The sequence below is a fragment of the Caretta caretta genome, chromosome 3 (assembly GCF_965140235.1).
Source record: "Caretta caretta isolate rCarCar2 chromosome 3, rCarCar1.hap1, whole genome shotgun sequence".
NCBI classification, from domain to species: Eukaryota; Metazoa; Chordata; order Testudines; family Cheloniidae; genus Caretta; species Caretta caretta.
The window spans coordinates 103,967,251-103,994,216 of NC_134208.1; the positions used below are offsets into that span (position 1 = coordinate 103,967,251).

The window sequence follows — 26,966 nt, forward strand, 5'->3', positions numbered from 1 at the left end:
AAAGCTAATGTACTCAATGCTTTCTTTGCCTCTGTCTTCACAAACAAGGTCAGCTCCCAGACTGCTGCGCTGGGCATCACAACATGGGGAGTAGATGGCCAGCCCTCTGTGGAGAAAGAGGTGGTTAGGGACTATTTAGAAAAGCTGGACGTGCACAAGTCCATGGGGCCGGACGAGTTGCATCCGAGAGTGCTAAAGGAATTGGCGGCTGTGATTGCAGAGCCATTGGCCATTATCTTTGAAAACTTGTGGCGAACGGGGGAAGTCCCAGATGACTGGAAAAAGGTTAATGTAGTGCCAATCTTTAAAAAAGGGAAGGAGGAGGATCCTGGCAACTACAGGCCAGTCAGCCTCACTTCAGTCCCCGGAAAAATCATGGAGCAGGTCCTCAAAGAATCAATCCTGAAGCACTTACATGAGAGGAAAGTGATCAGGAACAGTCAGCATGGATTCACCAAGGGAAGGTCATGCCTGACTAATCTAATCGCCTTCTATGATGAGATTACTGGCTCTGTGGATGAAGGGAAAGCAGTGGATGTATTGTTTCCTGACTTTAGCAAAGCTTTTGACACGGTCTCCCACAGTATTCTTGTCAGCAAGTTAAAGAAGCACGGGCTGGATGAATGCACTATAAGGTGGGTAGAAAGTTGGCTAGATTGTCGGGCTCAACTGGTAGTGATCAATGGCTCCATGTCTAGTTGGCAGCCAGTGTCAAGTGGAGTGCCCCAGGGGTTGGTCCTGGGGCCGGTTTTGTTCAATATCTTCATAAATGATCTGGAGGATGGTGTGGATTGCACTCTCGGCAAATTTGCGGATGATACTAAACTGAGAGGAGTGGTAGATACGCTGGAGGGCAGGGATAGGATACAAAGGGACCTAGACAAATTGGAGGATTGGGCCAAAAGAAATCTGATGAGGTTCAACAAGGATAAGTGCAGGGTCCTGCACTTAGGACGGAAGAATCCCATGCACTGCTACAGACTAGGGACCGAATGGCTAGGAAGCAGTTCTGCGGAAAAGGACCTAGGGGTGACAGTGGACGAGAAGCTGGATATGAGTCAGCAGTGTGCCCTTGTTGCCAAGAAGGCCAATGGCATTTTGGGATGTATAAGTAGGGGCATAGCGAGCAGATCAAGGGACGTGATCATTCCCCTCTATTCGACATTGGTGAGGCCTCATCTGGAGTACTGTGTCCAGTTTTGGGCCCCACACTACAAGAAGGATGTGGAAAAATTGGAGCGAGTCCAGCAAAGGGCAACAAAAATGATTAGGGGTCTGGAACACATGACTTATGAGGAGAGGCTGAGGGAACTGGGATTGTTTAGTCTGCAGAAGAGAAGAATGAGGGGGGATCTGATAACTGCTTTCAACTACCTGAGAGGTGGTTCCAGAGAGGATGGTTCTAGACTATTCTCAGTGGTAGAAGAGGACAGGACAAGGAGTAATGGTCTCAAGCTGCAGTGGGGGAGGTTTAGGTTGGATATTAGGAAAAACTTTTTTCACTAGGAGGGTGGTGAAACACTGGAATGTGTTACCTAGGGAGGTGGTGGAATCTCCTTCCTTAGAAGTTTTTAAGGTCAGGCTTGACAAAGCCCTGGCTAAGATGATTTAAATGGGGATTGGTTCTGCTTTGAGCAGTGGGTTGGACTAGATGACCTCCTGAGGTCCCTTCCAACCCTGATATTCTATGATTCTAAGAAATGGTGCACCTAAGTTATTGTTCTTATTGGAACAAGGAGGTTAGTCTGGCCTCTGATTGATACATGGCTAGATTTACCTCGCTGCTCCTTTTCTGTGAGTGACTGCAGTGCGACCTAGAGGAATGAGTCCCCTAGACCGGTGTGGGGGGGGAAGCAAATGAGTACAAAACAAATCTGGTCTATTTCTTGTTTTGATCCACTCCATCTATCTTTTACATCTTTGGCTGGCAGCAGATGGTGCAGAAGGACTGCATGTCATCCACATCTCATGGCTGCTTGGCAGAAGATGGTGCAATACGACTGCTATCCATCCTCATCTCTTGCCTGCTCAGCAGAAGATGGTACAGTACGACTGCTAGCAATCCGTATCGTCTGCCTGCTCACCATAAGACGGTTCAATAGGACTGACTACAGGACTAAAGAGAATGACCTGGTCGAGTCACTCCAAATTTAGTCCCTGCGCCCATGTCTGCCCAGGCGCTCCTGGCCGATGTGGCCAGGAGCACCTCGGACATGACGAGGACGGCTACCAGTCGTATTGCACCGTCAGCTGCCAGAAGGCAATGGGTTGCTGCTACTGTGTAGCAATGCAGTACCGCATCTGCCAGCACCGAGGAGACATACGGTGACGGTTACCTGAGCAGGCTCCATGCTTGCCGTGGTATGGCGTCTGCACAGGTAACTCAGGAAAAAAGGCGCGAAACAATTGTCTGCCCTTGCTTTCACGGAGGGAGGGAGGGAACGGGGGCCTGACCATATGTACCCAGAACCACCCGCGACAATGTTTTAGCCCCATCAGGCATTGGGATCTCAACCCAGAATTCCAATGGGCAGTGGAGACTGCGGGAACTGTGGGATAGCTACCCACAGTGAAACACTCAGGAAGTCGACGCTTGCCTCGGTACTGTGGAAGCACTTCGCCGAGTTAATGCACTTAATGCACTTAGAGCATTTTCTGTGGGGACACACACACTCAAATATACAAAACCGATTTCTAAAAAACCGACTTCTATAAATTCAACCTAATTCCGTAGTGTAGACATACCCTAATTTACTTATTTTAAAAAGAGAGAGACAAAGTGGGTATTGTAATCTCTTTTATTGGACCACCTTGTGTTTTAAAAAGGACAGTCAGAAATATGCTCACTCTGGCTGTTTAGCACGAATCCCTACTACAGATCTTATATGTTTTAAATCAATGCTACTTATATATCCATTACAATAGTATTTCCTACCTCCAATGTCAATCTGACCTTACCTTTATTTTCTAACATTACAAATATTTTACACATTGGTAAATGCCTCCCTTCCCCCTTTCCCCCCCCCTTGGAATTACATACACAGAAAACTAACAATATCATCCCTAACAAAGATAAAAAATTCACAGTCACATACCCCTAACCCTTTGTTCAATCTGAGACAAATACAGATGAATCTGTCTGTTATTCAACCCACCCCCACCACCAAAAAAATTGTGGAACTGACATGGCATTTGCTGCTATCACTTTGTAACATGCAAGCAGAGTTAATTCTCCTTCCCTTCCCCTACCAGCTTTCCCCACCCCACCTGTGTCTGTCTTGTCTACTTAGACTGTCAGATATTTGGGGCAGGGATCACCTCCTTCTCCATGTTTGTACAGTCCCAGCACAATGGGGACCCTACTTGGTTGGCCTTTAGGCACTACCATAATAAACATGATTGATAATCATTCAAATTTCTGATCACAGTGAGAGCTCTACAATGGAGAAGAAAACTTTCTTCATCTCCATTACAGTCACAAGATACATCCTTCAAGATTTCTTTACCACACATCAATCAGAAAGATTCAGTGTGAAACTTCTGATGCTGTCTCTCTATCCCCTAACTTAATGATTTATCTGTTGCAGGCCATTTAAAAACCAAGACAAAGTTATTAATGTTCAGAATTTAGAATAAAATATCAGTAGTCAAGGACAAAAAGAAAATTACATCCTGCTACTATCAATAAAGTGATCCATTATATTTACAGCATTCACAATCAGCAACCCCGAAGTCTTCTATCCCCAGCAGACCAAAGGTGAGCCCTGACATCAAACAGGAGAAGGTAACGATTCTGACCATCCTCTTCACCAAAACTCTACACTACCAAGATTTAAAGCAATGCCAGCTTTACGTGCTGAGCCAAAACCCACATGACATGTCTCATGACTATAATGGCAACCATAAGGTCTCTGAGGCTCTTTTTAAGAGAAATTAAATGCACAAAACTAAGATAATACAATATTAGCATCCCACAATAAATATTTTAATGTATCAAGAATCACAGAAAGGCTATATGCTAATAGCTGTGGTTCTTCAGTCACCCTGTGCATTTATACTTGTGGGGGATGGTGCCCTTGCCACCTCAAGAACCCCTCTTGAAAATCCTATCTGTGGGGGCTGAATGATAACCCTTTTTTAGGGAACATTCAGACTCTATAAAGGAGTGCAGCTCCCAGTTGCCTCAGTTCCTTCTCATGAACCACAGAGTCCTATGTGGATAGAGAACTGTTGGGTAAAAGAGAAGGTGGGAGGTAAGTGTGAATGTGCAGAAGCAACTTTCAAAGAATCACTGTTACTGGGAGGATTTTTCTTCAGTGGACCCCTGCACATTCTGACTAGTGGGGGATTAGTGAGTAGTACAGCCCCAGTGGAATGTAGCCTGAAGAGTTCTTAGGAAAAGACTGCAGAACAGCTCTACTAAACCCATCATTAGAGTGTGATGCTAAATTTAAGCAATAGAGTTTACTGAGTTTATAAACAGAACTCCAAATAGCTGTCCTGTAGTGTTCAGCAACTGAGATAAGTCTAAGGCATGTCACAGACTCAGCAGTGGTCTTACTGAGTGAGCCTTAAACCCTGATGGGATGTGGACTGCAGCTATGTGATAACAAAACTGTGTAGGATCTAATCCTCTGATAATCTCTGGGTGAATATGGCACTTCTCCCCATGCAGGCTAAAACCATCTGTTGAACTGCATAAAGTTTAGTTATTTCCAAATGGAAAGAGAACTCTTTTCACAGTAAATATATGGAAACAAGCTTCACCTCCATAGGCCATGGGCTTAAGGGAAAGAGATAGGAGCAGATGGATTGGTTGATGTGCATGTGTAAAACCACTTTGGGAATTAACGTAGAATGTGACTGGAGGACCAGTGTGTCCTTATTCAGCGGTTCTCAACCTGTGGCCCAATTAGCACACAGCTGCAAACCAGCTCAAGTGCTAAAGGGCAGCCGACAGACCGGGGTCAGCCAGGTTCCCATCAGACCGCTGAGGAGGGGTCCAGGTTGCCCCACTGTCCAGCGGGGACAAGGTCGGGACTGCCAGCCCACCCCTCATGGTGGGGGTCCAGGGCAGCCGCCCGGCCCCGCAAACTCCAGGGTCTGTGTCTGGGGCAGCTGGCCCGCCCCACGTGGCAGGAGTCTGGGGTTCAGGGCAGTCACCCAGTCCTGCAAGCTCTGGTCAGCTCTGGCTGGCCAGGGACAGGTGGTCCGGCAAAGGTCCGGGTGGGAAGGCAGCCAGCCCCAGGCAGCCGGCCCCGCGCAGCAGAATTCTGGGGTCCAGGCTCAAGGGCAATGCTGCTGCTGACCAGCCACCTGGCCCCTGAAGCTCAGGTAACACATTGTGAATTAAGTTGACAACCACTGCCTTATGTAATGTGGTATGAGATAAGTCATTAGGATTTGTAATTCTTCACTAGCTCTCCTGATAGAAGTAATAGTCATGAGAAATGCCATTTTATAAAGATAAATGTGTAAGGGTACAATCCCCCCTAGGGCACTGTTTTCCAAACTTTGGAATGCTGGCTTACCTCTTTCGGAAAATGAAACCAACTGTGCCACCTCTGCTACACTGCCATGTGCTGTTAAAGAACTACGTATCTTAAATTTATACATCTTCCGTGAGCTTTACCCTCCAGGCACCATCCATCCTAGGTTAGCGTTTTCCCAGAAAGATTCACATGATAAATAAGGCAGATCCTCTGTTCTTGGGCTTCATAACCTATAAAAGGCCTGTGATGGGGTGTACACTCCACACTCACCATTAAGGGGTTAATGGAGGCCAGATGGGCCAATTAACCTATTAACTGAAGGCTGAGAGAAAAGCCTTAATTAGAAGAAGCTCATCTGTGCAGGAACTGGCGGAGCCTGTATGAGCCAAGAGGCTGGCAACAGAAGAGGCTGCTGGGAAAGGCTGCAGTCACTCTGTGGGAAAAGGGAAGAGTGTTTGGAGGCTACAGAGACGTGTAGGCTGCAGTTGTTCCCTGGGAGGAGGGAGTGCTGAAGGTGGCAGACCCAAAGATGGAAGGGAGAGCCGAAGGTTACAAAAGGGCTCAGGGAAATGCAGCAAGGTACAGAGTGAAACAGGCCTTGACTGCTGACTAGAGGGTCGCTGAACCGGAACCCAAAGTAGAGGGCGAGCCAGGGTTCCCCAACCAGCCACAGGAGAAGTGGCACCAGCAGGGCAGCATGTAGGAAGACTGCCTGAGCCTGTACGTGGGAAGGCAGAACCCAACCCCCCCGGGAAGGCAGAAGCCAAAATAGTGACCAAGCCAGGGAACTGAGTCACAAAAAGGCTGCAGCAGCTCCTGGAGTGAGAGACAAGCTGCAGACAAAGAGACAGAGGCAGAGGCACAGTGTGCAAAATCAGGAAGGGGTGCTGACCTGTTGAACTATTCCCGAGAATGACAAGAACGAAGCACCATACCTGCAGTGAACTGAGCACCCCATCACAAATAAGTAAGTCATATCCATAGGACCACTTCAGCAATTGGACAGGTCCCTGCATAAAATCCTTTCAAAGTCACAAGGACAGAGACAAAGCTGCCCCCAAAGTCAGAGACATCATCGTCTTGGTGACAAGGCAAACATGAATGACGCTCAAATCCCATACTGGATGGCACAGAGACCGTTGCCAGTCCCAAAACGCAGATTAATGTTAAAGGATTTTGAAACTGTTCCAGACCAGAAGATAATGTATCTAGAGAAGCTATAATAATAATGGGGATGCTAATATTTAAAACCTAAGTTCAACAGCAAGGCTCGAGGATGTGGACAGAGTCAAAGAGATGTGGATAACAGAAAAGTCTCCTGGTGGTTCTGGGATCACTGCACAGTAGACTTCAGTGCTGGTGTGGTTGCTCTGGAACATTATCCTTAGAATGGGGCCAGCGTTTTTTTCTGTTTTGAGAGACATTCTCAGTACTAGATAAAGGATCTCTCCTCTCCTTTCTCTTGGCAGAAAAAGTTAAGAGACATATGGTACAGAGAGATATTAAAAGCATGGTAGCTCACATGGGCTGGGTCATCAGGGCCAGACTTCTGGGTTCAGAGAGGCATCATTTTTTCCAAAGCTCTGATAACAAAGTTGTCCGGAGGCCCTTTGAAGTATCAGGTTTTGTTTGCTTGCTGCCAGAACCAGGTTGAAGAGTCTTAGCAAGGTTCATCAGTGCAAACAACTCAGTGGTTTATTGATCGTCACATTAAATGGAAGAGTAATGGACTTAGAGAAACCTGTGCTCAACCTCACTTAAAGTCTAGTGCTGAAGCAGGATGAAGGCAGATGTCTTGGGCCATTATGTGGTCATGGGCTTCATCACTAAAAATAAACATTATGGGCCCTGGATGGAACCCTGGCCTTCTGGAGTCTCAGCCTGTGCATTCAAGTTTTCTCTCATGTCATATAGCCCTGGTCTACACTAGGACTTTAGATCGAATTTAGCAGCGTTAAATCAATGTAAACCTGCACCCGTCCACACGATGAAGCCCTTTATTTCGACTTAAAGGGCTCTTAAAATCAATTTCCTTACTCCACCCCTGACAAGTGGATTAGCGCTTAAATCGGCCTTGCTGGCTCGAATTTGGGGTACTGTGGTCACAATTCGACGGTATTGGCCTCCGGGAGCTATCCCAGAGTGCTCCATTGTGACCGCTCTGGACAGCACTCTCAACTCAGATGCACTGGCCAGATAGACAGGAAAAGAACTGCGAACTTTTGAATCTCATTTCCTGTTTGGCCACCGTGGCAAGCTGCAGGTGACCATGCAGAGCTCATCAGCAGAGGTGACCATCATGGAGTCCCAGAATCGCAAAAGAGCTCCAGCATGGACTGAACGGGAGGTACGGGATCTGATCGCTGTAATGGGGAGAGGAATCCGTGCTATCAGAACTCCGTTCCAGTTTTCGAAATGCCAAAACCTTTGTCAAAATCTCCCAGGGCATGAAGGACAAAGGCCAAAACAGGGACCCGAAGCAGTACTGCATGAAACTTAAGGAGCTGAGGCAAACCTACCAGAAACCCAGAGAGGCGAACGGCCGCTCCCGGTCAGAGCCCCAAACATGCCGCTTCTATGATGAGCTGCATGCCATTTTAGGGGGTTCAGCCACCACTACCCCAGCCGTGTTGTTTGACTCCTTCAATGGAGATGGAGGCAACACGGAAGCAGGTTTTGGGGACGAAGAAGATGATAATGATGAGGTTGTAGATAGCTCACAGCAAGCAAGCGGAGAAACCGGTTTTCCAGACAGCCAGGAACTGTTTCTCACCCTGGACCTGGAGACAGTACCCCCCGAACCCACCCAAGGCTGCTTCCTGGACCCGGCAGGCAGAGAAGGGACCTCCGGTGAGTGTACCTTTTAAAATACTATACATGGTTTAAAAGCAAGCATGTGAAAGGATTACTTTGCCCTGGCATTCGCGGCTCTCCTGGATGTACTCCCAAAGCCTTTGCAAAAGGTTTCTGGGGAGGACAGCCTTATTGCGTCCTTCACGGTAGGACACTTTACCACTCCAGGCCAGTAACACGTACTCGGGAATCATTGTACAACAAAGCATTTCAGTGTATGTTTGGTGGCGTTCAAACATCATCCGTTCTTTATCCCTCTGTGTTACCCTCAGGAGAGTGAGATATGATTCATGGTCACCTGGTTGAAATAAGGTGCTTTTCTTCAGGGGACACTCAGAGGAGCCCGTTCCTGTTGGGCTGTTTACCTGTGGCTGAACAGAAATGTTCCCTGCTGTTAGCCACGGGGAGGGGGGAGGGTTGAGGGGGTAGCCACGCAGTAGGGGGAGGCAAAATGCAACCTTGTAACGAAAGCACATGTGCTATGTATGTAATGTTAACAGCAAGGTTTACCCTGAAAGAGTGTAGCCACTGTTTTATAAAATGTGTCTTTTTAAATACTGCTGTCCCTTTTTTTTTCCTCCACCAGCTGCATGTGTTTCAATGATCACAGGATCTTCTCCTTCCCAGAGGCTAGTGAAGATTAGAAAGAAAAAAAAAAACGTACTCGTGATGAAATGTTCTCTGAGCTCATGCTGTCCTCCCACACTGACAAAGCACAGACGAATGCGTGGAGGCAAATAATGTCAGAGTGCAGGAAAGCACAAAATGACCGGGAGGAGAGGTGGCGGGCTGAAAAGAGTAAGTGGTGGGCTGAAGACAGGGCTGAAGCTCAAATGTGGCGGCAGCGTGATGAGAGGAGGCAGGATTCAATGCTGAGGCTGCTGGAGGATCAAACCAGTATGCTCCAGTGTATGGTTGAGCTGCAGCAAAGGCAGCTGGAGCACAGACTGCCACTACAGCCCCTGTGTAACCAACCGCCCTCCTTCCCAAGTTTCATAGCCTCCACACCCAGACGCCCAAGAACGCGGTGGGGGGGGGCTACCGGCCAGCCAGCCACTCCACCACAGAGGATTGCCCAAAAAGAAGAAGGCTGGCATTCAATAAATTTTAAAGTTGTAAACTTTTGAAGTGCTGTGTGGCATTTTCCTTCCCTCTTCCACCACCCCTCCTGGGCTACCTTGGTAGTCATCCCCCTATTTGTGTGATGAATGAATAAAGAATGCATGAATGTGAAGCAACAATGACTTTATTGCCTCTGCAAGCGGGGATTGAAGGGAGGAGGGGCGGGTGGTTAGCTTGCAGGGAAGTAGAGTGAACCAAGGGGCGGCGGGTTTCATGAAGGAGAAACAAACAGAACTTTCACACCGTAGCCTGGCCAGTCATGAAACTGGTTTTCAAAGCTTCTCTGATGCGTACCGCACCCTCCTGTGCTCTTCTAACCACTCTGGTGTCTGGCTGCGCGTAACCAGCAGCCAGGCGATTCGTCTCAACCTCCCACCCTGCCATAAACGTCTCCCCCTTACTCTCACAGATATTATGGAGCCACAGCAAGCAGTAATAACAGTGGCAATATTGGTTTCGCTGAGGTCTAAGCGAGTCAGTAAGCTGTGCCAGCGCGCCTTTAAACGTCCAAATGCACATTCTACCACCATTCTGCACTTGCTCAGCCTCTAGTTGAACAGCTCCTGACTACTGTCCAGGCTGCCTGTGTACGGCTTCATGAGCCATGGCATTAAGGGGTAGGCTGGGTGCCCAAGGATACATATAGGCATTTCAACATCCCCAACAGTTATTTTCTGGTATGGGAAGTAAGTCCCTTCCTGCAGCTTTTGAAACAGACCAGCATTCCTGAAGATACGAGCGTCATGTACCTTTCCCGGCCATCCCACGCTGATGTTGGTGAAACGTCCCTTGTGATCCACCAGAGCTTGCAGCACTATTTAAAAGTACCCCTTGCGGTTTATGTACTCGCCGGCTTGGTGCTCCGGTGCCAAGATAGGGATATGGGTTCCGTCTATGGCCCCACAACAGTTAGGGAATCCCATTGCAGCAAAGCCATCCACTATGACCTGCACATTTCCCAGGGTCACTTCCCTTGATATCAGCAGATCTTTGATTGCGTGGGCTACTTGCATCACAGCAGTCCCAACAGTAGATTTGCCCACTCCAAATTGACTCCCAACTGACCGGTAGCTGTCTGGCGTTGCAAGCTTCCACAGGGCTATCGCCACTCGCTTCTCAACTGTGAGGGCTGCTCTCATCTTGGTATTCATGCGCTTCAGGGCAGGGGAAAGCAAATCACAAAGTTCCATGAAAGTGCCCTTACGCATGCGAAAGTTGCGCAGCCACTGGGAATCGTCCCAGACCTGCAACACTATGCGGTCCCACCACTCTCTGCTTGTTTCCCGAGCCCAGAATCGGCGTTCCACAGCATGAGCCTGCCCCATTAGCACCATGATGCATGCATTGGCAGGGCCCATGCTTTCAGAGAAATCTGTGTCCATGTCCTGATCACTCATGTGACCGCGCTGACGTCGCCTCCTCGCCCGATATCGCTCTGCCAGGTTCTGGTGCTGCATATACTGCTGGATAATGCGTGTGGTGTTTAATGTGCTCCTAATTGCCAAAGTGAGCTGAGCGGCCTCCATGCTTGCCTTGGTATGGCGTCCGCACAGAAAAAAGGCGCGGAACGATTGTCTGCCGTTGCTCTGACGGAGGGAGGGGCGACTGACAACATGGCTTACAGGGTTGGCTTCAGGGAGCTAAAATCAACAAAGGGGGTGGCTTTACATCAAGGAGTATTTCAGGCAGGACTTCACGGAGGGTTCCAATAAGAAATCGTGCACCTAAGTTATTGTTCTTATTGGAACAAGGAGGTTAGTCAGGCCTCTGATTGATACATGGCTAGATTTACCTTGCTGCACCTTCTCTGTGAGTGACTGCAGCGTGACCTAGAGGAATGAGTCCCCTAGACGGGGGAGGGGCGGAAGCAAATGAGTACAAAACAAATCTGGTCTATTTCTTGTTTTGATCCACTCCATCTATCTTTTACATCTTTGGCTGGCAACAAACGGTGCAGAAGGACTGCATGCCATCCACATCTCATGGCTGCCCGGCAGAAGATGATGCAATAGGACTGCTAGCATTCCCTATCACCTGCCTGCTCACCATAAGACGGTTCAGTAGGACTGAATGCAGGACTAAAGAGAATGACCTGGTCGAGTCACTCCAAATTTAGTCCCTGCGCCCATGTCTGCCCAGGCGCTCCTGGCCGACATGGCCAGGAGCACCTCGGACATGACGAGGACGGCTACTAGTCTTACTGTACCTTCTGCTGCCACAAGGCAATGGGTTGCTGCTACTGTGTAGCAATGCAGTACCATGTCTGCCAGCACCCGGGAGACATAGGGTGATGGTTACCTGAGCAGGCTCCATGCTTGCCGTGGTATGGCGTCTGCACAGGTAACTCAGGAAAAAATGCGCGAAACGATTGTCTGCCCTTGCTTTCACGGAGGGAGGGAGGGAACGGGGGCCTGACCATATGTACCCAGAACCACCCGCGACAATATTTTAGCCCCATCAGGCATTGGGATCTCAACCCAGAATTCCAATGGGCAGCGGAGACTGCGGGAACTGTGGGATAGCCACCCACAGTGCAACACTCCGGAAGTCGACGCTAGCCTCGGTACTGTGGAAGCACTCCGCCGAGTTAATGCACTTAATGCACTTAGAGCATTTTCTGTGGGGACACACACACTCGAATATATAAAACCGACTTCTAAAAAACTGACTTCTATAAATTCGACCTGATTTCATAGTGTAGACCTACCCATAGAGTCAGAGTTGTCTGTCCAAACAAGCTTGAGTTTAGAGAGCCTTGCAAACCAACGTTACTACAGAGCGGGCCCTCTCAGGCAGATGAGACACCATGCATGCACATCAGATTTTCCCCCAAAATTGAGGGATATCACAAACCCTTTGGGAGACCAGGTGTAGGACCACTGAGGTTTCAAAGAGACAACTGAGGGGGGAGTATGATAGAGGTCTATAAAATCATGTGTGGAGAAAGTGAATAAGGAAGTGCTATTTACCCCTTCACATAACACAGGGATGAGGGGATACACAATGAAATCAATAGGCAGCAAAGTAACATAAAGAAGGACTTCTTCAGACAATGCACAGGCAACCTGTGGAATTCACTGCCAGGGGATACTGTAAAGGACAAAAGTATAACTGGGTTCAAAAAAGAAAGAATCAGAAAAGTTCATGGATCCATCAATGGCTATTAGCCAAGATGATCAGCAACTCAACCCCTACACTCAAAGTCCTTAAAATTATGACTGCTGGAAGCAGGGACTGGACAACAGGGGATGGATCACACAATAAATACCCTGTTCTGTTCACTCTCTCTGAAGTTTCTGGCACCAGCCACTGTTGGAAGACATGATCCTGGAACAGATGGACCACTGGTCTAATCAAGTATAGCCATGCTTATATTTTTATGTAAAGTCGTGCAAGTTACACAAAAAAAGCCGAAAACTCTCTCAAAACTACCAAAAATCCACTACTAACTATAAACACACCCACACCCATGTATATAAAGCTGAGAAGACGTGCTAAGTAAGGGTCTGAAGGTGCGGGCATGGACACAGCAAGGGTTTCTGTATACTCTCCACCACAACAGTAAAGAAACTGATGCTGTCAAAGATTACAAGACCAAAGGGATCATTGTGATCATCTAGCCTGAACTCCAGTATAACACAGTTCACAAAACCTCCCCAAAATAATTCCTCGAGCATATATTTAAAAATTGTCAGTGATGGAGAATCCACCACAACAGTTGGTAAACTGTTCCAGTGGTTAATTAGGGTCACTGATGAGCCTTATTTCCAGTCTGAATTTATTTAGCTTCAACTTCCAGCCTTACATCATTATACCGATCCTACTAGACTGAAGAGCCCATTATTAAATATTTGCTCCCCATGTAAATACTTACAGACTAATCAAGTCATCCCTTAACCTTCTCTCTTTGTTAAGCTAAATAATTGAGTTATTTGAGTCTATCACTATAAGGCAGGTTCTCCAATCCTTTAATCATTCTCATGGCTCTTCTTTGAGCCTTCTCCAATTTACCACCTCCTTCCTGAATTGTGGACATCAAAACAGGACACAGTGTTCCAGATGCAGCCACTCTAGTGCCAAATATAGGGGAGATAAAACCTGTTTACCCCTACTCGAGGTTCCCCTTTATGCATCCAAGAATCACATAAGTTCTTTTGGCACAGCACCCCCACATGGGAGCTCATGTTCAGCTGACTATGCACTATGACTTCCAAATCTTTTTCATAATCACTACTTCCCAGGATAGAGTCCCCCATTCTGTAATATGACCTACATTCTTGTTCCTATTTGTATACATTTAGCCATATTAAAACATTTTGTTTTCCTGCACCCAGTTATCCAAGCGATCCAGATCACTCTTAACCATTGACATGTCCTCTTCATCACTTACCACTCCCCCAATTTGTGTGTCATCTGCAAATCTTATCAGTGATGCTGACAGGTTTTCTACCAGGTCATGGATATAAATGTTAATTAGCTCAGGACCAAGAACTGATGCTGGAGACACACATGCTTGATGACAATTACATTTTGAGACCTAACAGTTTGCCAGTTTTTAAACCATTTAAAGTACAAGACTTTAATTTTGTAAGAGACACAAGGTGGGTGAGGTAATATCTTTTATTGGACCAACTTCTGTTCATTAAAGAGGCAAGCTTTTGAGCTCCACAGAGCTCTTCTTCGGGTCTAATTCAGACAATTGGCCCAACAAGAGATATCACCTCATCCACGCTGTAGATTTCATATCCTGGGACCAATATGGCTACAACAACATGGCAAACAACAAACATTAATTTTATATCGTTCTGATTTTTTTAAATCAAAATGTTGTGTGATACCAAGTCAATCACCTTACAGAAGTCTAAATATATTACACTAACACTGTTACCTTTATCAACCAAACTTATCTCATCCAAAAAAGGTATCAAGTTAGTTTGACAGGATCTATTTTCCATAAACCCATGCTGACTGCATTAATTACATTACCCTCGTTTAATTCTTTATTAATCAAGTCCCATATCAGTCACTCCATTATCTTGCCTAGGACTGGTGTCAGGCTGCCAGGCCTATAAATTACCCAGGTCATCCCATTTACCGTTTTTAAATATTGGGACAACATTAGAGGACTTCCAGTCTTCTGGAACTTCCCTACTGTTCCAAAACTTACTGAAAAGCAACCTTAACGGTCCAGTGAACTTCTCAGCCAGCTCTTTTGGAACTCTTGGGTACAAGTTATCTGGCCTTTCCGATTTAAACATGTCTAAATTTAGCTTTTGTTTAACATCCTCCTGAGATACTAGTGGAATGGAAAGAATGTTATCGCCATATGTGAGACTATATCTCCCCCTCCCCGCATACAGAACAGAAATATTTATTGAACACTTCTGCCTTTACTGCATTATTATTGATAATTCTACCATTACCATCTAATAATGGATCAATACCATCGTGAGGAGTCTTTTTGTTCCTAACTTTTTTTTTAAAAAAAACTCTTAATGTCCTTAACTCTGCTGACCAAAAATTTCTCCATGTGTCCCTTAGCTTCCCTTATCATTATTCTACAATTTCTAACTAACTTCCTCTTTATATATATATATATATATAAAATAATCTTTAAAAAATGTATAGCTCCCTTCACTTCCCCTCTAAACAAGGTCAGTTTTTAAACCAGTACAACCTTCTTCCTCTATTGTGGCTTTTGGGGCATCTAGTAAAGTGTTCTTAAATGATTCCCAGTTCTCATTCACATTTTTCTGATTAAATTCTTCCAGCTAGCTGACTTGCCTCAAAATTGTTTTCAGCTTTGTGAAATTTGCCCTATTAAAGCACCAAATACATATATTACTGGTCTGGCCTTTATTCAGCTTGCACATTATAAATGTGATCAAGTGACAATCAACCGTGCTCACTCATACAGTCTCTTATACAAGTGCCAAATGGCATCACTCATGCTACGTCAGAGTCAGTTTTCCACAGGGTTTGTGCAACCAGCGCATTGTTCCCCTTAAATGGAAATGTACAGAGGCTTTCATAAATGATGATACAGTATTCAGAGTAAAGTTAACTTGGAAAGGTTCTACATGCTGACTATTTTATGGTATACATTTAACAAACTACATATTTAACAAGAAAACTAACAATGATACATGTAGTATAATCAATGTGGCTAATTTAACAATGGTGGGGGTCTTTCACAGATCACCAAATCAAACCAGAGAACAGGATGAATTACTCCTTTAACTCCTCCTCTGAAACGTGTGGAAAGAAAAACTCTTATAGGAAATTCAATTTGGGAAATATATGCTGGAAGTCTCATGCAGATAGTAATAAAATATCATTAAAATTTCTCAAACTTATTTAAGATGGTTTTCTAACACAAAAAGTATTGCACCCATATAAGAACTATTTTGGACCTCATTATGGTGAATAAAGCTGAATTAATCACTGGACTCAGAGTTTGTGGTTGACTAGTGATCACTTATCATGACCTGATTATATTACGGGCAAAAAGAGGATGGTTCCAACCAGTAAGATATATACTTGGTACTTCAAAAGTGCTAAGTTCCCAATGCTGAGAACAATTATGAACAAAATTGGTTGGGAGGAAAATTCAGAAAGAAAAATGTCAATGAAAATTGTGAGTTCTTTAAGAAGAGTTTATTAGATGACCAAAAAGTTACAATTCTACTATCAAAAGAGAGGACAACTGTGGCTAAAACCTATCCTGGTTTAGTGCCCAAGTGCAGGCAGTAATTGGAAATGAAAAAGCAATTTATAACACATGAAAAATAGATAGCAATCGATAAAAATTAGAAGTTAAAAGTGCTGAAAATTGATAAGGGAAGCTGAAGGCAACAGGGAAAAATATATGGTTGGCAGAACTACGGACAATAAAAAGGTGAAGGTTTTATTTTTTGTTTTGTTTTATTTTAAGTATGTAAGCAATGTAAGTAATCCTAATAATGGAATAAGTCCATTACTTGATGGAGATGGCAAAATTCTTAATCAGGATGCAGACAAAGCAGGGCATTCAATTAATCTTTCTGGTCTGCATTTGAAAAGAAAACAGGATAATGAATTCATAACACATGAGGATGATGAAGTACCTTCCAGTCCCTTAGTAACCAAGGAGGACACGAAACCTCATTTACCAAGGATAAACATATTTAAATCAGGAGGCCCAGATAACTTGCACCCAAAAGTCCAAAAGAGTTGGCTCGGAAGACCACTGGCCTGCCGATGTTAATTTTTAATGTATCTTGTAATACCGAATAAATTCCAAAAGACTTGAAGAGTACTAATGTAGTGCCATTATTCAAAAAAAAGGGCAAGTGAGATAACCTGGACAATGGCCCTATTAGACTGACATAAATCCCAGCCAAAGTAATGAAAAGCTGATACAAGATTCAATTAATAACGAATTAAAGGATAGAAATATAGCTAATGCCAGTAAACATGGCATAAAAGAAAAAAGGTCAAAAAATCTGATTTCATTCTTTGATGAAATTACAAGTTTGGTTGATAAAGGTAACTCTGAAGACAGATGTAATATACTTACACTTTTGTATGACGTTTAACTTCATACCACACAACCTTCCAATTAAAAAATTAGCACTATATAATATCAGTAAAGCACACACAAAATGGATTAAAAACTGGCTGACAGATCTCACAAAGTTTACAACAGGGAATTATCATTGAATGGGAATATTTCTAAAGGGGGTCCAGAGGAATCGGTACGAGACTTTAGTCCATATTTTCATCAGTGACCTGGAAGTAAATATAAAAACACTACTGACAAAACTTGCCTGTGACCACAAAGATTGGCAGAGTAGTAAATAATGACCAGGACAAGGCAGTCACAGAGAGAGATCTGTATCTCTTGGTAAACTGGAGCCATTCAAACAAAATGCATTTTAATACAGCAAAATGAAAGTTATACGGTCAGGAAACAAGGAATTCAGGCCATATCTAAAGAATGGGTGAGGTGTCTGTATTCTAGAAAGCTATAACTCTCAAAAGGATTTAAGAGTCATAGTGGCCAAGCAATTCAACAGGAGTTTCCAGTGCAAAGCTGTGGCTAGAAGGACCAATGCAATCCTTGGATAAACAGGGAAGTTGTAAGAAAGAGTGGGGAGGCAATTTTACCTCTGTATGACATTTGTGAAACCAATACTGGAATATTGTACCCAGTTCTGGTGTCCACAAAAAAGAAGTAGCGGTGACTTGATTATAATATATAAAGTACCTTCACAAGGACAAAATACTGGGTACACTAAAGGACTCTTTAATCTAGCGGAGAAAGACATAAGATTCAAAAGCTAGAAATTGAAGCCTTCTAGAGATTATTTTTGAATGTATTATTAGATATGACCATTCCTTAGAATTTATGGGTGTTCTACTATTTGGCCCCAAAATGGTGGGCAGTTTGAGAAAGTCAGTTAGTAATAAAAGTCGGTTAGCAATAAAAGATAATTCAATATAAGAGGATTTCAACAAAGGGCTTTAAATCACAGAAGAATGAAAACATGACTGAATTGATTAACTGTTCTTAACAATTACCTTGATCAACTCCAGTTAGCTGATGATTGGATGTAATATTCTTGGCAGGTTCTTGCACATCTTCATAGCCATACTCTTCTTCTAATCGCTCAGCAAATGCTGAGGGTTTGTCACGTCTTGAGTAAATAAACTGAGCAGCTACAACAACCAGGAGCAGAACATTAAGAATAGTTTCCCTTCAAACAAGTATCCCATTGTTTGAATACAAAAGCTAGCTAAAGAAAATACATACTGATGGTAGCCTGCATTAATTAATCTGGAAAAAAGAATCTCATTTTGTAATTATTAGCCTCGAGGACTGCACTGGGCAAAGGAAAGTCCATACTTAAATACTGCGGATGGCCCCCTTCCACCAAAAGAGGAGAGACCCTATGGAGAAGACAATATCCATGTACCTTTTAATATAACGCACAATTCTACCCAGTTCAGTATTCTGTAACAAAAATATCAAGTTTATGAAGACTTTCAAAGGCAAAAAAAAATTTTAGACCAAGAGTTCTCAAGTATTTTTACTTAGGACTCAACTTATAACTTTATGACCCCAAATCTCAAAAACCTTTGCACTATTTCAGCTTTTAAAAAAGCACATTAGCCATAATTAGTTTGTTTTAAAGTCCAGTGTGGTGTAGGGTTAAAGTAGCTTTTACTAGTTTCTATCTATTCATAACAAAGTTTATTCAATTAATTCAGCCCATTTTTCTGTTCTTGACCTTTAATTTTTACAAAAACAGGCCATGATTCAAAGTACTTTAGCATATGTTTAAAATTTAAACACATGCATAAATCCCACCCCTAATAAGCGAAGCACCTAAATCATATGCTTAAATGCTTTGCTGAATCCTGGCCCTAGTCATTATTCATAATTTTCAAAGTTTATGTAAAGAAATTTCAGACTAGGAGTCGTCTGTGAACATTCACTACAACTATTTGCTATATTTTATTTATGGTGTGTGAGCAGATTTCTTGAAACATTTGGTTTTGTTTCTACTTTGTCCCTGGATGGCTAAAGCTTTTCAAATGAGAAAAGCAAGCCTTGTCCACACACAAATATTCTAGCTTCCATGCAAAAACAAGAGTTCAGTGACTCCTCAAACTTTGCTGTAATAATAAATAATAATAATTTCTACAAATGATCACGAGTAGCAAAAACACACACCATACAGACATGGTCAAAGAACACAGCTATTCATTATTTGACCAAGTGGTCCCATACACCATAATGTAATATTCGCAAAATGCCAACTTTTATTGTGAACAAATACAAATTTGATAATCTCATCTTTTAAGAAGTTATAGTCTTAGCAAATGTTTCTTAAATGCACATCACCCAATAGTTTATATTCAATCATCTTAGTTGCTGCTATCTTGCAAAGCTATCTTTCTAGATGTAACCAGCATTAGGCACTTTTTAAATAAAACCTTACTGTTGAAAGATTTTGTAGGGAATCAGGTGCACACAAGCCTCAGCACAGCTATGCAACCCACTTGTTTAAAAAGAGAATACATCTAGAGTGTCTTTTCATTTGTTTGTTTGTTTGTTTACAAGGTGAGAGAACCTCCTCACTCCTTACAAAAAGGACAAAAAAAAACCCATCAGCAAAGTTTAAAAATGAACACGAAGCAATTTAATTTTAAATAGGGGAACATGACCAAAAATATTGTAAATACATACCTATGTCTGCAACTGCTTACTATAGAATAAAGAGTAACCAGACTGACAAATGACTATATTTTTAAAGGTATTTAGTTGCCTAAACAAGAAGATGTGTGTCTAGTGGGATTTTCAGAAGTGCCTAGGACCCTAATTCCAACTGATTTCAATAGCAGTAATGCACTTAACTACTTTTAAAAATCTGGTCCAAATAGCTTTGTTCTGGAAATAAATGTATGTTTTTGCAACTGCTGCTCCAATCACATTCCAAATATAGCACTACTCAGCCAGCCTTGCCTTCGTTGACTTCTCAGTTCTTTTACCCATCAGAAAGTCCCAATATTCTGTATAATTTTTTATCATCTATATTTGTTCAAATTTCTCCAAATGAGACTTGCATAGACAAACATTGAACTAACCTGTTGAAGGGGAAATACAACAATCATCCTCTACTGATTGGCCATAAAGATCATCATCTTCAAAATCTAAGAGGCAGAAACAGTAAGAATTAATCTGTATATAATTTATTTTTAAATATTTAACAAGTACGGAGTGTTTAAAAGCAATTTCTTAAATATTTTTAAAAACCCTCTCCCCAATTACACAATAATTATTCCACTTCAGTATTTCTAAGGTTCATCAATAAAAAGTGTCTTTTAATCAGCTATAAGTAAGAACAGTAATACATGTATTGTTAATATTCAATAGGCTATGTATAGGACAGTGAAAAAAATTCAAGAACCTTCTAATTCTTTTCTGCACCCCTCTAACATGGAACCTAAGCAAATCATGGGACTGTCTGTATAATCAGCCTATTTCCTACTAGAATATTTAACTTCAAGGATAAATTTATAAAACCACATACCTAAAGTACTTTCACGTGCACTGAGCATTCAGACACGCAGGATGGTTTAGTATAAGATACTACAATAGAACACACTTACACAAAAGAAAATGTAACTACAACTGTACTTCTATTACTGTAATATATTATATAACATAGTACATAATAGAGAAGGGCTACTAGGATGATCTGAGGAATGGAAAACTTGTCTTATGAAAGGAAACTCAAGGAGCTTGGCTTGTTTAGCCTAACCAAAAGAAAGTTGAGGGGAGATATGATTGCTCTCTATAAATATATCAGAGGGATACATACCAGAGAGGGAGAGGAATTATTTAAGCTCGGTACCAGTGTGGACACAAGAACAAATGGATATAAACTGGCCATCAGGAAGTTTAGACTTGAAATTAAACGAAGGTTTCTAACCATCAGAGGAGCGAAGTTCTGGAATAGCCTTCCAAGAGAAGCAGTAGGGGCAAAAGACCTATCTGGCTTCAAGATTAAACTCGATAAGTTTATGGAGGAGATGGTATGATGGGTAACATGATTTTGCCAATTAATTGATCTTTATTCAAGGTAAACAGGCCCAATGGCCTGCGATGGGATGTTAGATGGGGTGGGATCTGAGTTCCTACAGAGAATTCTTTCCTGGGTATCTGGCTGGTGTTTAGCTCAGGGTTTAGCTGATCGCCATACTTGGAGTCGGGAAGAAATTTTCCTCCAGGGCAGATTGGAAGAAGCCCTTGGGGGGGGTTTCGCCTTCCTCTGTAGCTTGGGGCATGGGTCACTTGCTGGAGGATTCTCTGCACCTTGAAGTCTTTAAACCATGATCTGAGGACTTCAATAGCTCAGACATAGGTGAGAGGTTTATTGCAGGAGAGGGTGGGTGAGATTCTGTGGCCTGCATTGTGCAGGAAGTCAGACTCGATGATCATAATGGTCCCTTCTGACCTTAATGTCTATGAGTCTATAACAGAAAATTATACTAAATGCAATTATTTCAGCCAAAAAGCAAGGATCCTGTACCATTATTGAAATATAATATACATTTTCCCAACCAGGAATTTCTCTGCACTCAACAAATTGATTGGTCTAACCTGCAGGGTTTGAAAGATTTCCCCGATATTTTCTAGCAAGGTGAAGAACACCAGTGTTGCCATCCCCCAGCTATTCACAACCTTGCATATTAAAACATTAAAACAAAAAAAAAAAGTAACTATGGCACTATCAACTTCCTATTTTGGGAAACTTTAGCAATTGTAGTTTACTCTCTTTCCTGTATTAATGTTATACTTTGTTTCTCTTTCCTACCTTCACTACACTTTTTCTTTTCTCTTGTAGATTGTTCTCTTTCTAATATGTTAAGTGTGATGTTCCCTCATATCCTTTTTACTCTCTCCATCCATTTACATATTTTCTCTCTTTTTTCTCTTTACACTGTGGTCTGTTCTACAACTTCTCCCCTATATTTCTGTGTCTCTCTCCTTCTCCCACTCTCATTTAAAAAAAAATCACTATCAGTTCTGCATTTTTTTAAATTTATCGTCTCCTTATATTAGTTATTCCAAGAATAAGAACTTTGCTGACTTTTAGAGAAGGAATGGAAAACATTTAGCACCGAGTAAGTGTCCTTCTAGCAATGTGATTGCTCATGTTTTTTGTAGATTTTCCTTCTATTTCCTTTTAAATATGAATTACAATGTCATTAAGTAATAACCATATCCTCAGTTGAATAAACTCTTTGGCCTCCTTGGGAAGAAGCATGATCTATTTTGAAGGAAGGAGCATAAGATTGAGAGCCACAATATCCTGGCTCTTTCAATGACTGTTCCATCTCTTGCCTCACTTCTCCATCTATAAAATAGGAAAATACTATAAGAGTACTGAGAAGATTAACAGAGCAGCTGTATGGACATGTAAAGCTATGTAAAGATAATATTAATTATTTCTAATAAATATGTCTATGTTTATTCAGATCAGGATATGGCTCTCAAAGCTCATTAAAAGGAAGCAAATGATACCAATAATACGGAAAAGAAACTTATTTTCAAGGCTTAGTATTTACAGATACATAGTGAACATAAAGAATAAAATATATACTAAAATATTGTTTAAAAAACACTAGTACACACTCAACAGTTTAAAATATATATAATTTGTTTTAAAAAGTCATGAAGAATGAAGTAGCTTGCATGCTAACAAAACTATGCACACTCCTTAATAACAGCTTCTACACCAAAGCAAATGTTGTACCCTTCCCTACAAAAGGCACTCACATCGATCTGGGGAATTAAAGGCTTATTGCTCTGACTACTTGATGTGACATGGACAAATCAGGTTCTGTAAAGAATAATCATACCTCTATTAGAATTCTTTGGATATGTCAATAAGCCAGTGAATAATGGAGAACAGGCTGTCATAATTATTTGGACTTTCATTAACCATTTGACAAAGTTCCTCACAAGCAGTTGCTAAGGAAACTAAATAGCAGCCATAGGGTGAAAAGTAAAGTACTGCCACGGATTGGAAACTGGTTAATGGGGGCGGGGGGAGATCATTTTTCAACATGGTCAGAAACTAACAGTGAAGTGTCCCATGGTTCCACACTAGGACTGGTGTTTATTAATATATTTCCTATTAATCTGGAAAGGGGGCTGAGCAGTGATGTGGGAAATTTTGCAGATGAAACAAAATTACTGAATTAGCCACGAGGAGAGCAAATCATGATGAAATTCAAACAAAATGAACAAATACACACTGATAAGTGCAATTCCAGTGTTGACAAATGCAAGGTAACACACATTGCAAATAATAATTTGAATCACTCACACTCCTTACTGGGTCCTAAATTAACTGTAACTTGATAGGGAAAAAAAGACTAGATACAGGCATAAATATACTGGCATATGAAGAGAAGGGAGTTACCTTACAAGTGGAGAACGAGTGTTGACTAGGCCAATTCAGTCACAGTGGATGTGGTCCATCCCAACAATTGATGAGGAGGTGTCCATACCAAGAGAAGGAAAATGAAAATTACAGATACAGGCAATTTTCCCTCTCTTGGTATTGATACCGCCTCATCAGTTATTGGGAGTGGATCACATCCACCATAACTGAACTGGCCTAGTCATCACTGGTTCTCCATTTGTAAGATAACTCCCTTCTCTTCATGTGCTAGTATATTTATGCCTGTACCTGTAATTTTCACTCCATGCATCTGAAGAAGTGGGTTTTTTACCCACGAGAGCTTATGCCCAAATAAATTTGTTAGTCTTCAAGGTGCCACCGGACTCCAACTAGACAGATGTACCACTGGTTTGATCTCTTATGGTAATTCTTGAGTTCCCATCCCCAAACCAGCAACAGGTATATTTAAATTTACATAAATACATGATTTAAACCACAATTGCATTACAACAAAAAATAACATCGCTCTTCTCTTTGGACATTACGAGATTTATTCATAAATAAGTGGGGCAATTACTACTATATTCATTTTTACCCATTTGAAAACAGCTCCCTCTCCTTTTGTATTTATGATTTCTAATTTTTGAAAAAGGTAAAGGAAGAACATCAGAATTATTAAAAAGAAAGCCTGCCCACAAGAACTCATACTGCATCAAGTGAGCACAAGAGTAGTTTGATTTTGCACTGGGAAGAAGATGGATTTTCTTCTTTTGTTTTCTCCTAAAATTTTTCCACATTCAATGCAGCTTCAGCAGAGGCAGCAATGATGGGCAAGCTAGTGTAGAGAAAGGGCCAACACCTTCCTGTGATTTAGCCATGGAGTCATTCAGATATGTACTAGGACTCAACCATGACTACTCCCGGTGGAACTGAACCAGCAGCAAATTTTAAGACAGAAATACAGTAAATATACATATTCGATGTATAAATGGTCTTTCCTGTCCCTAATTTCCATGATGAATAATCATCAGTACTGGAATGCAAAAGATTTAATATGGCCAGTCCGGCAATAGAAGTGATTTTTTTAAATTTACCTACACAAAAATACAAAATTACATCATCTACGCAAAAAGTAAACTCACAGCAAAACCCTAACTATGCTACAGGTAGCATGTCCCCATAATATGAGTCTCTGGGTGTGTATATATGTACGTATGTGAACGCATGTATACATACAAACACACACCCAAAACTAACAAATTTGGATACAACAGAATTTGTAGACCAAGTTTCTGATGTACATAATAAGATGTTCATTATACACATATAGCAATTAAAGACTGCAATCCAGCAAACACTTATGCAAGTAACTTTAGATGTGTGAGTAGTGTAGTCTTAATGAAAAGGATTACTCATGTGTAAAGATATCCATGTGTTTCCAGGATTGGGACCCAAGTGTTTAACAGGAAAACTGAAAACCACTTAAAAGTAGGGACATTTGTAGAGTTTAGCCCAAGGGTTCTCAAACTGGGGGTCAGGACCCCTCAGGGAGTTGCAAGGTTATTGTACGGGGGGATTGCAAGCTGTCAGCCTCCACCCCAAACCCTGCTTTGCCTCCAGCATTTATAATGGTGTTAAATATACTGTGTTTTTAATTTATAAGGGGGGGGGAGGGTTGCACTCAGAGGTTTGCTATGTGAAAGGGGTCACCAGTACAAAAGTTTCAGAACCACTGGTTTAGCCCCATCACAGACTAGGTGAAACTGAGTTAATCTCCAAGGGGTGAAACAATCAAGCAGAGAAATCTCCAAGCAAGTCTTAAGGTTTGTCTACATTAGGTTAATTTGCATTCCTAATGTAGATGCGTTGGATTGATGTAGTGTCACTTTCATTGGTGTAGCTTACTCCAATAAGCTATAAACGCCACTAGTGCAAACCTCATTTTACACCAGTGAAACAACTACACTGAGGAGGCTGAAACACTATAGCTGCTCTACTGAAAAATAAGGAAAAGATTTTAGTGACTGCATGATCTGAAACTCTTATTTTCATAATATAGTTTGAGAGTGAACAGATACAAATTAGACCTGAATTGCAGCAGGGAGCTACAGAACCTGATTAAAGAGAAGTGCAAATCATTATTTAAAATCACTGGTATAGTTACACAAGTATATGAGCACCTAATATAAACTGCAGTGTAGGTAAATGGGATAGTATACCAAAGAAAGCTGCACTAACAAAGGTGTTCGTAAGAATATAGTTATATGAAGGCAAATTTAAAATACACAGAGCCTTAAATACTCCCATCTTAAGACAAGTTGTCTGGAAACGAAATGCTTTATTACATGCCCTGCAAATTCCCTTTCAGGGACCTGCATGTCCTCCCCAAGAGATTAGGGACATCAACCAAACTTAAAACACAGAGGAAGGCAACTAACACCACCTTGATGTTTCAAGTGGTTGTGATGGCATAAATTGTTCCGGGAGACACACTGAACACTCAGTGCACAGCCAGGTTAGGTGAAAATAAGCTTGTCGTAAGTTTTAAGGTAACACTATCCACTTGAAACGTAGCCTGTTCCAAACAGAGCCGAAAGTTGTGAGGTACTACACCCGCCCTGTCCTCCCCTGCCAAGTTCTGTGCTTTTAAAATGCGTTTTTACTTTTTAAATATTTCTCTCTCCCGTGCCATGCTGCGAAAGTCCCACACAGCGATGGAAACGGGTGAACTGGTTTCCACAAGGGAGAGAATTCGACCGAGCACACCCACACTGCTGTCAAATGCGCTCCCTAAACAATCCCTGGAAGTTAGAGGAAAAATAGCCCCCTCCCACTCCCCCGGGGCCTAGCACCTCCCCATACACTCCACTCCTGTTCCCGGGGCCTAGCCCCGTCCATGGTCTGGCGTACACACAACACCCCCCTTCCCTCCCTGCGAGGCCGCCTGGGAGACGTGTTAATGCCGCTGGTGCTTCCTGCCGGGGGGTGGGGGGGGGTACTGGTAGGGACCGGGGATGTGAAAGGCGGAGGCTTCTCACTACCTTCGTCGTAGTTATAGCCTCGGACGTTCCTGTGCCGGGCCATGGCGGCGGCAGCGACGTCGCTCACACTCGGTGGCGTTGGCGGCCGCAGCCCTAGGCCGCCATCTTGGTCTCCGCCTGGCCTCTACGAATCGCTGTGCGCACGCGCGGAACAGCCCCCCTCCCGGACGTTTTGTATGCGCATGCGCACTCCCTCGCCAACTGCCCAGCCGGAGGAGCTGCTCTGAGTGCGAGTTTTCCCTTGCCCAGAGCCGCGTCAGCTCCCCCTCCCACTTCCCCCCGGCTCGTTCAGCCTGACCCCGCCCTGCGGCCAACGCAGCCCGCCTGGCAGCACCGCCCAGTCTGTGCCCCGCCGTCCCCGACACGTGCACACCCTGCCAAACCCGAATTACGTCACCCCCCACGCGCACCCCCCCACGCCATCTGCGCTGCGAATAACCGCCCCAGAGCGCCTCTCACCCGCGCCCCCTCAGAACCCGTCGCGGTCCCTGCGCACC

General features: G+C 43.0%; 1 protein-coding gene across 3 annotated transcripts in view; it reads right to left on the reverse strand.

Moving 5' to 3' along the window:
* HBS1L (HBS1 like translational GTPase) overlaps positions 1-26,716 on the reverse strand; it is a 127,892-nt gene extending 101,176 nt beyond the window's left edge. Inside the window, exons 1-3 of one of the 3 annotated variants that reach the window (XM_048844496.2) lie at positions 26,470-26,625; positions 20,100-20,165; positions 18,030-18,167 (exon numbers count right to left, since the gene is read on the reverse strand). In XM_048844496.2, coding sequence (XP_048700453.1) covers positions 18,030-18,167; positions 20,100-20,165; positions 26,470-26,512 — 247 coding nt within the window. In that variant the 5' untranslated portion in view covers positions 26,513-26,625. Of the gene's footprint in view, positions 1-18,029; positions 18,168-20,099; positions 20,166-26,469 lie in introns of all 3 variants that reach the window. The other 2 variants (XM_075126758.1, XM_048844497.2) reach the window with 2 other exon arrangements.
* Positions 26,717-26,966: the final 250 nt, after the last annotated feature.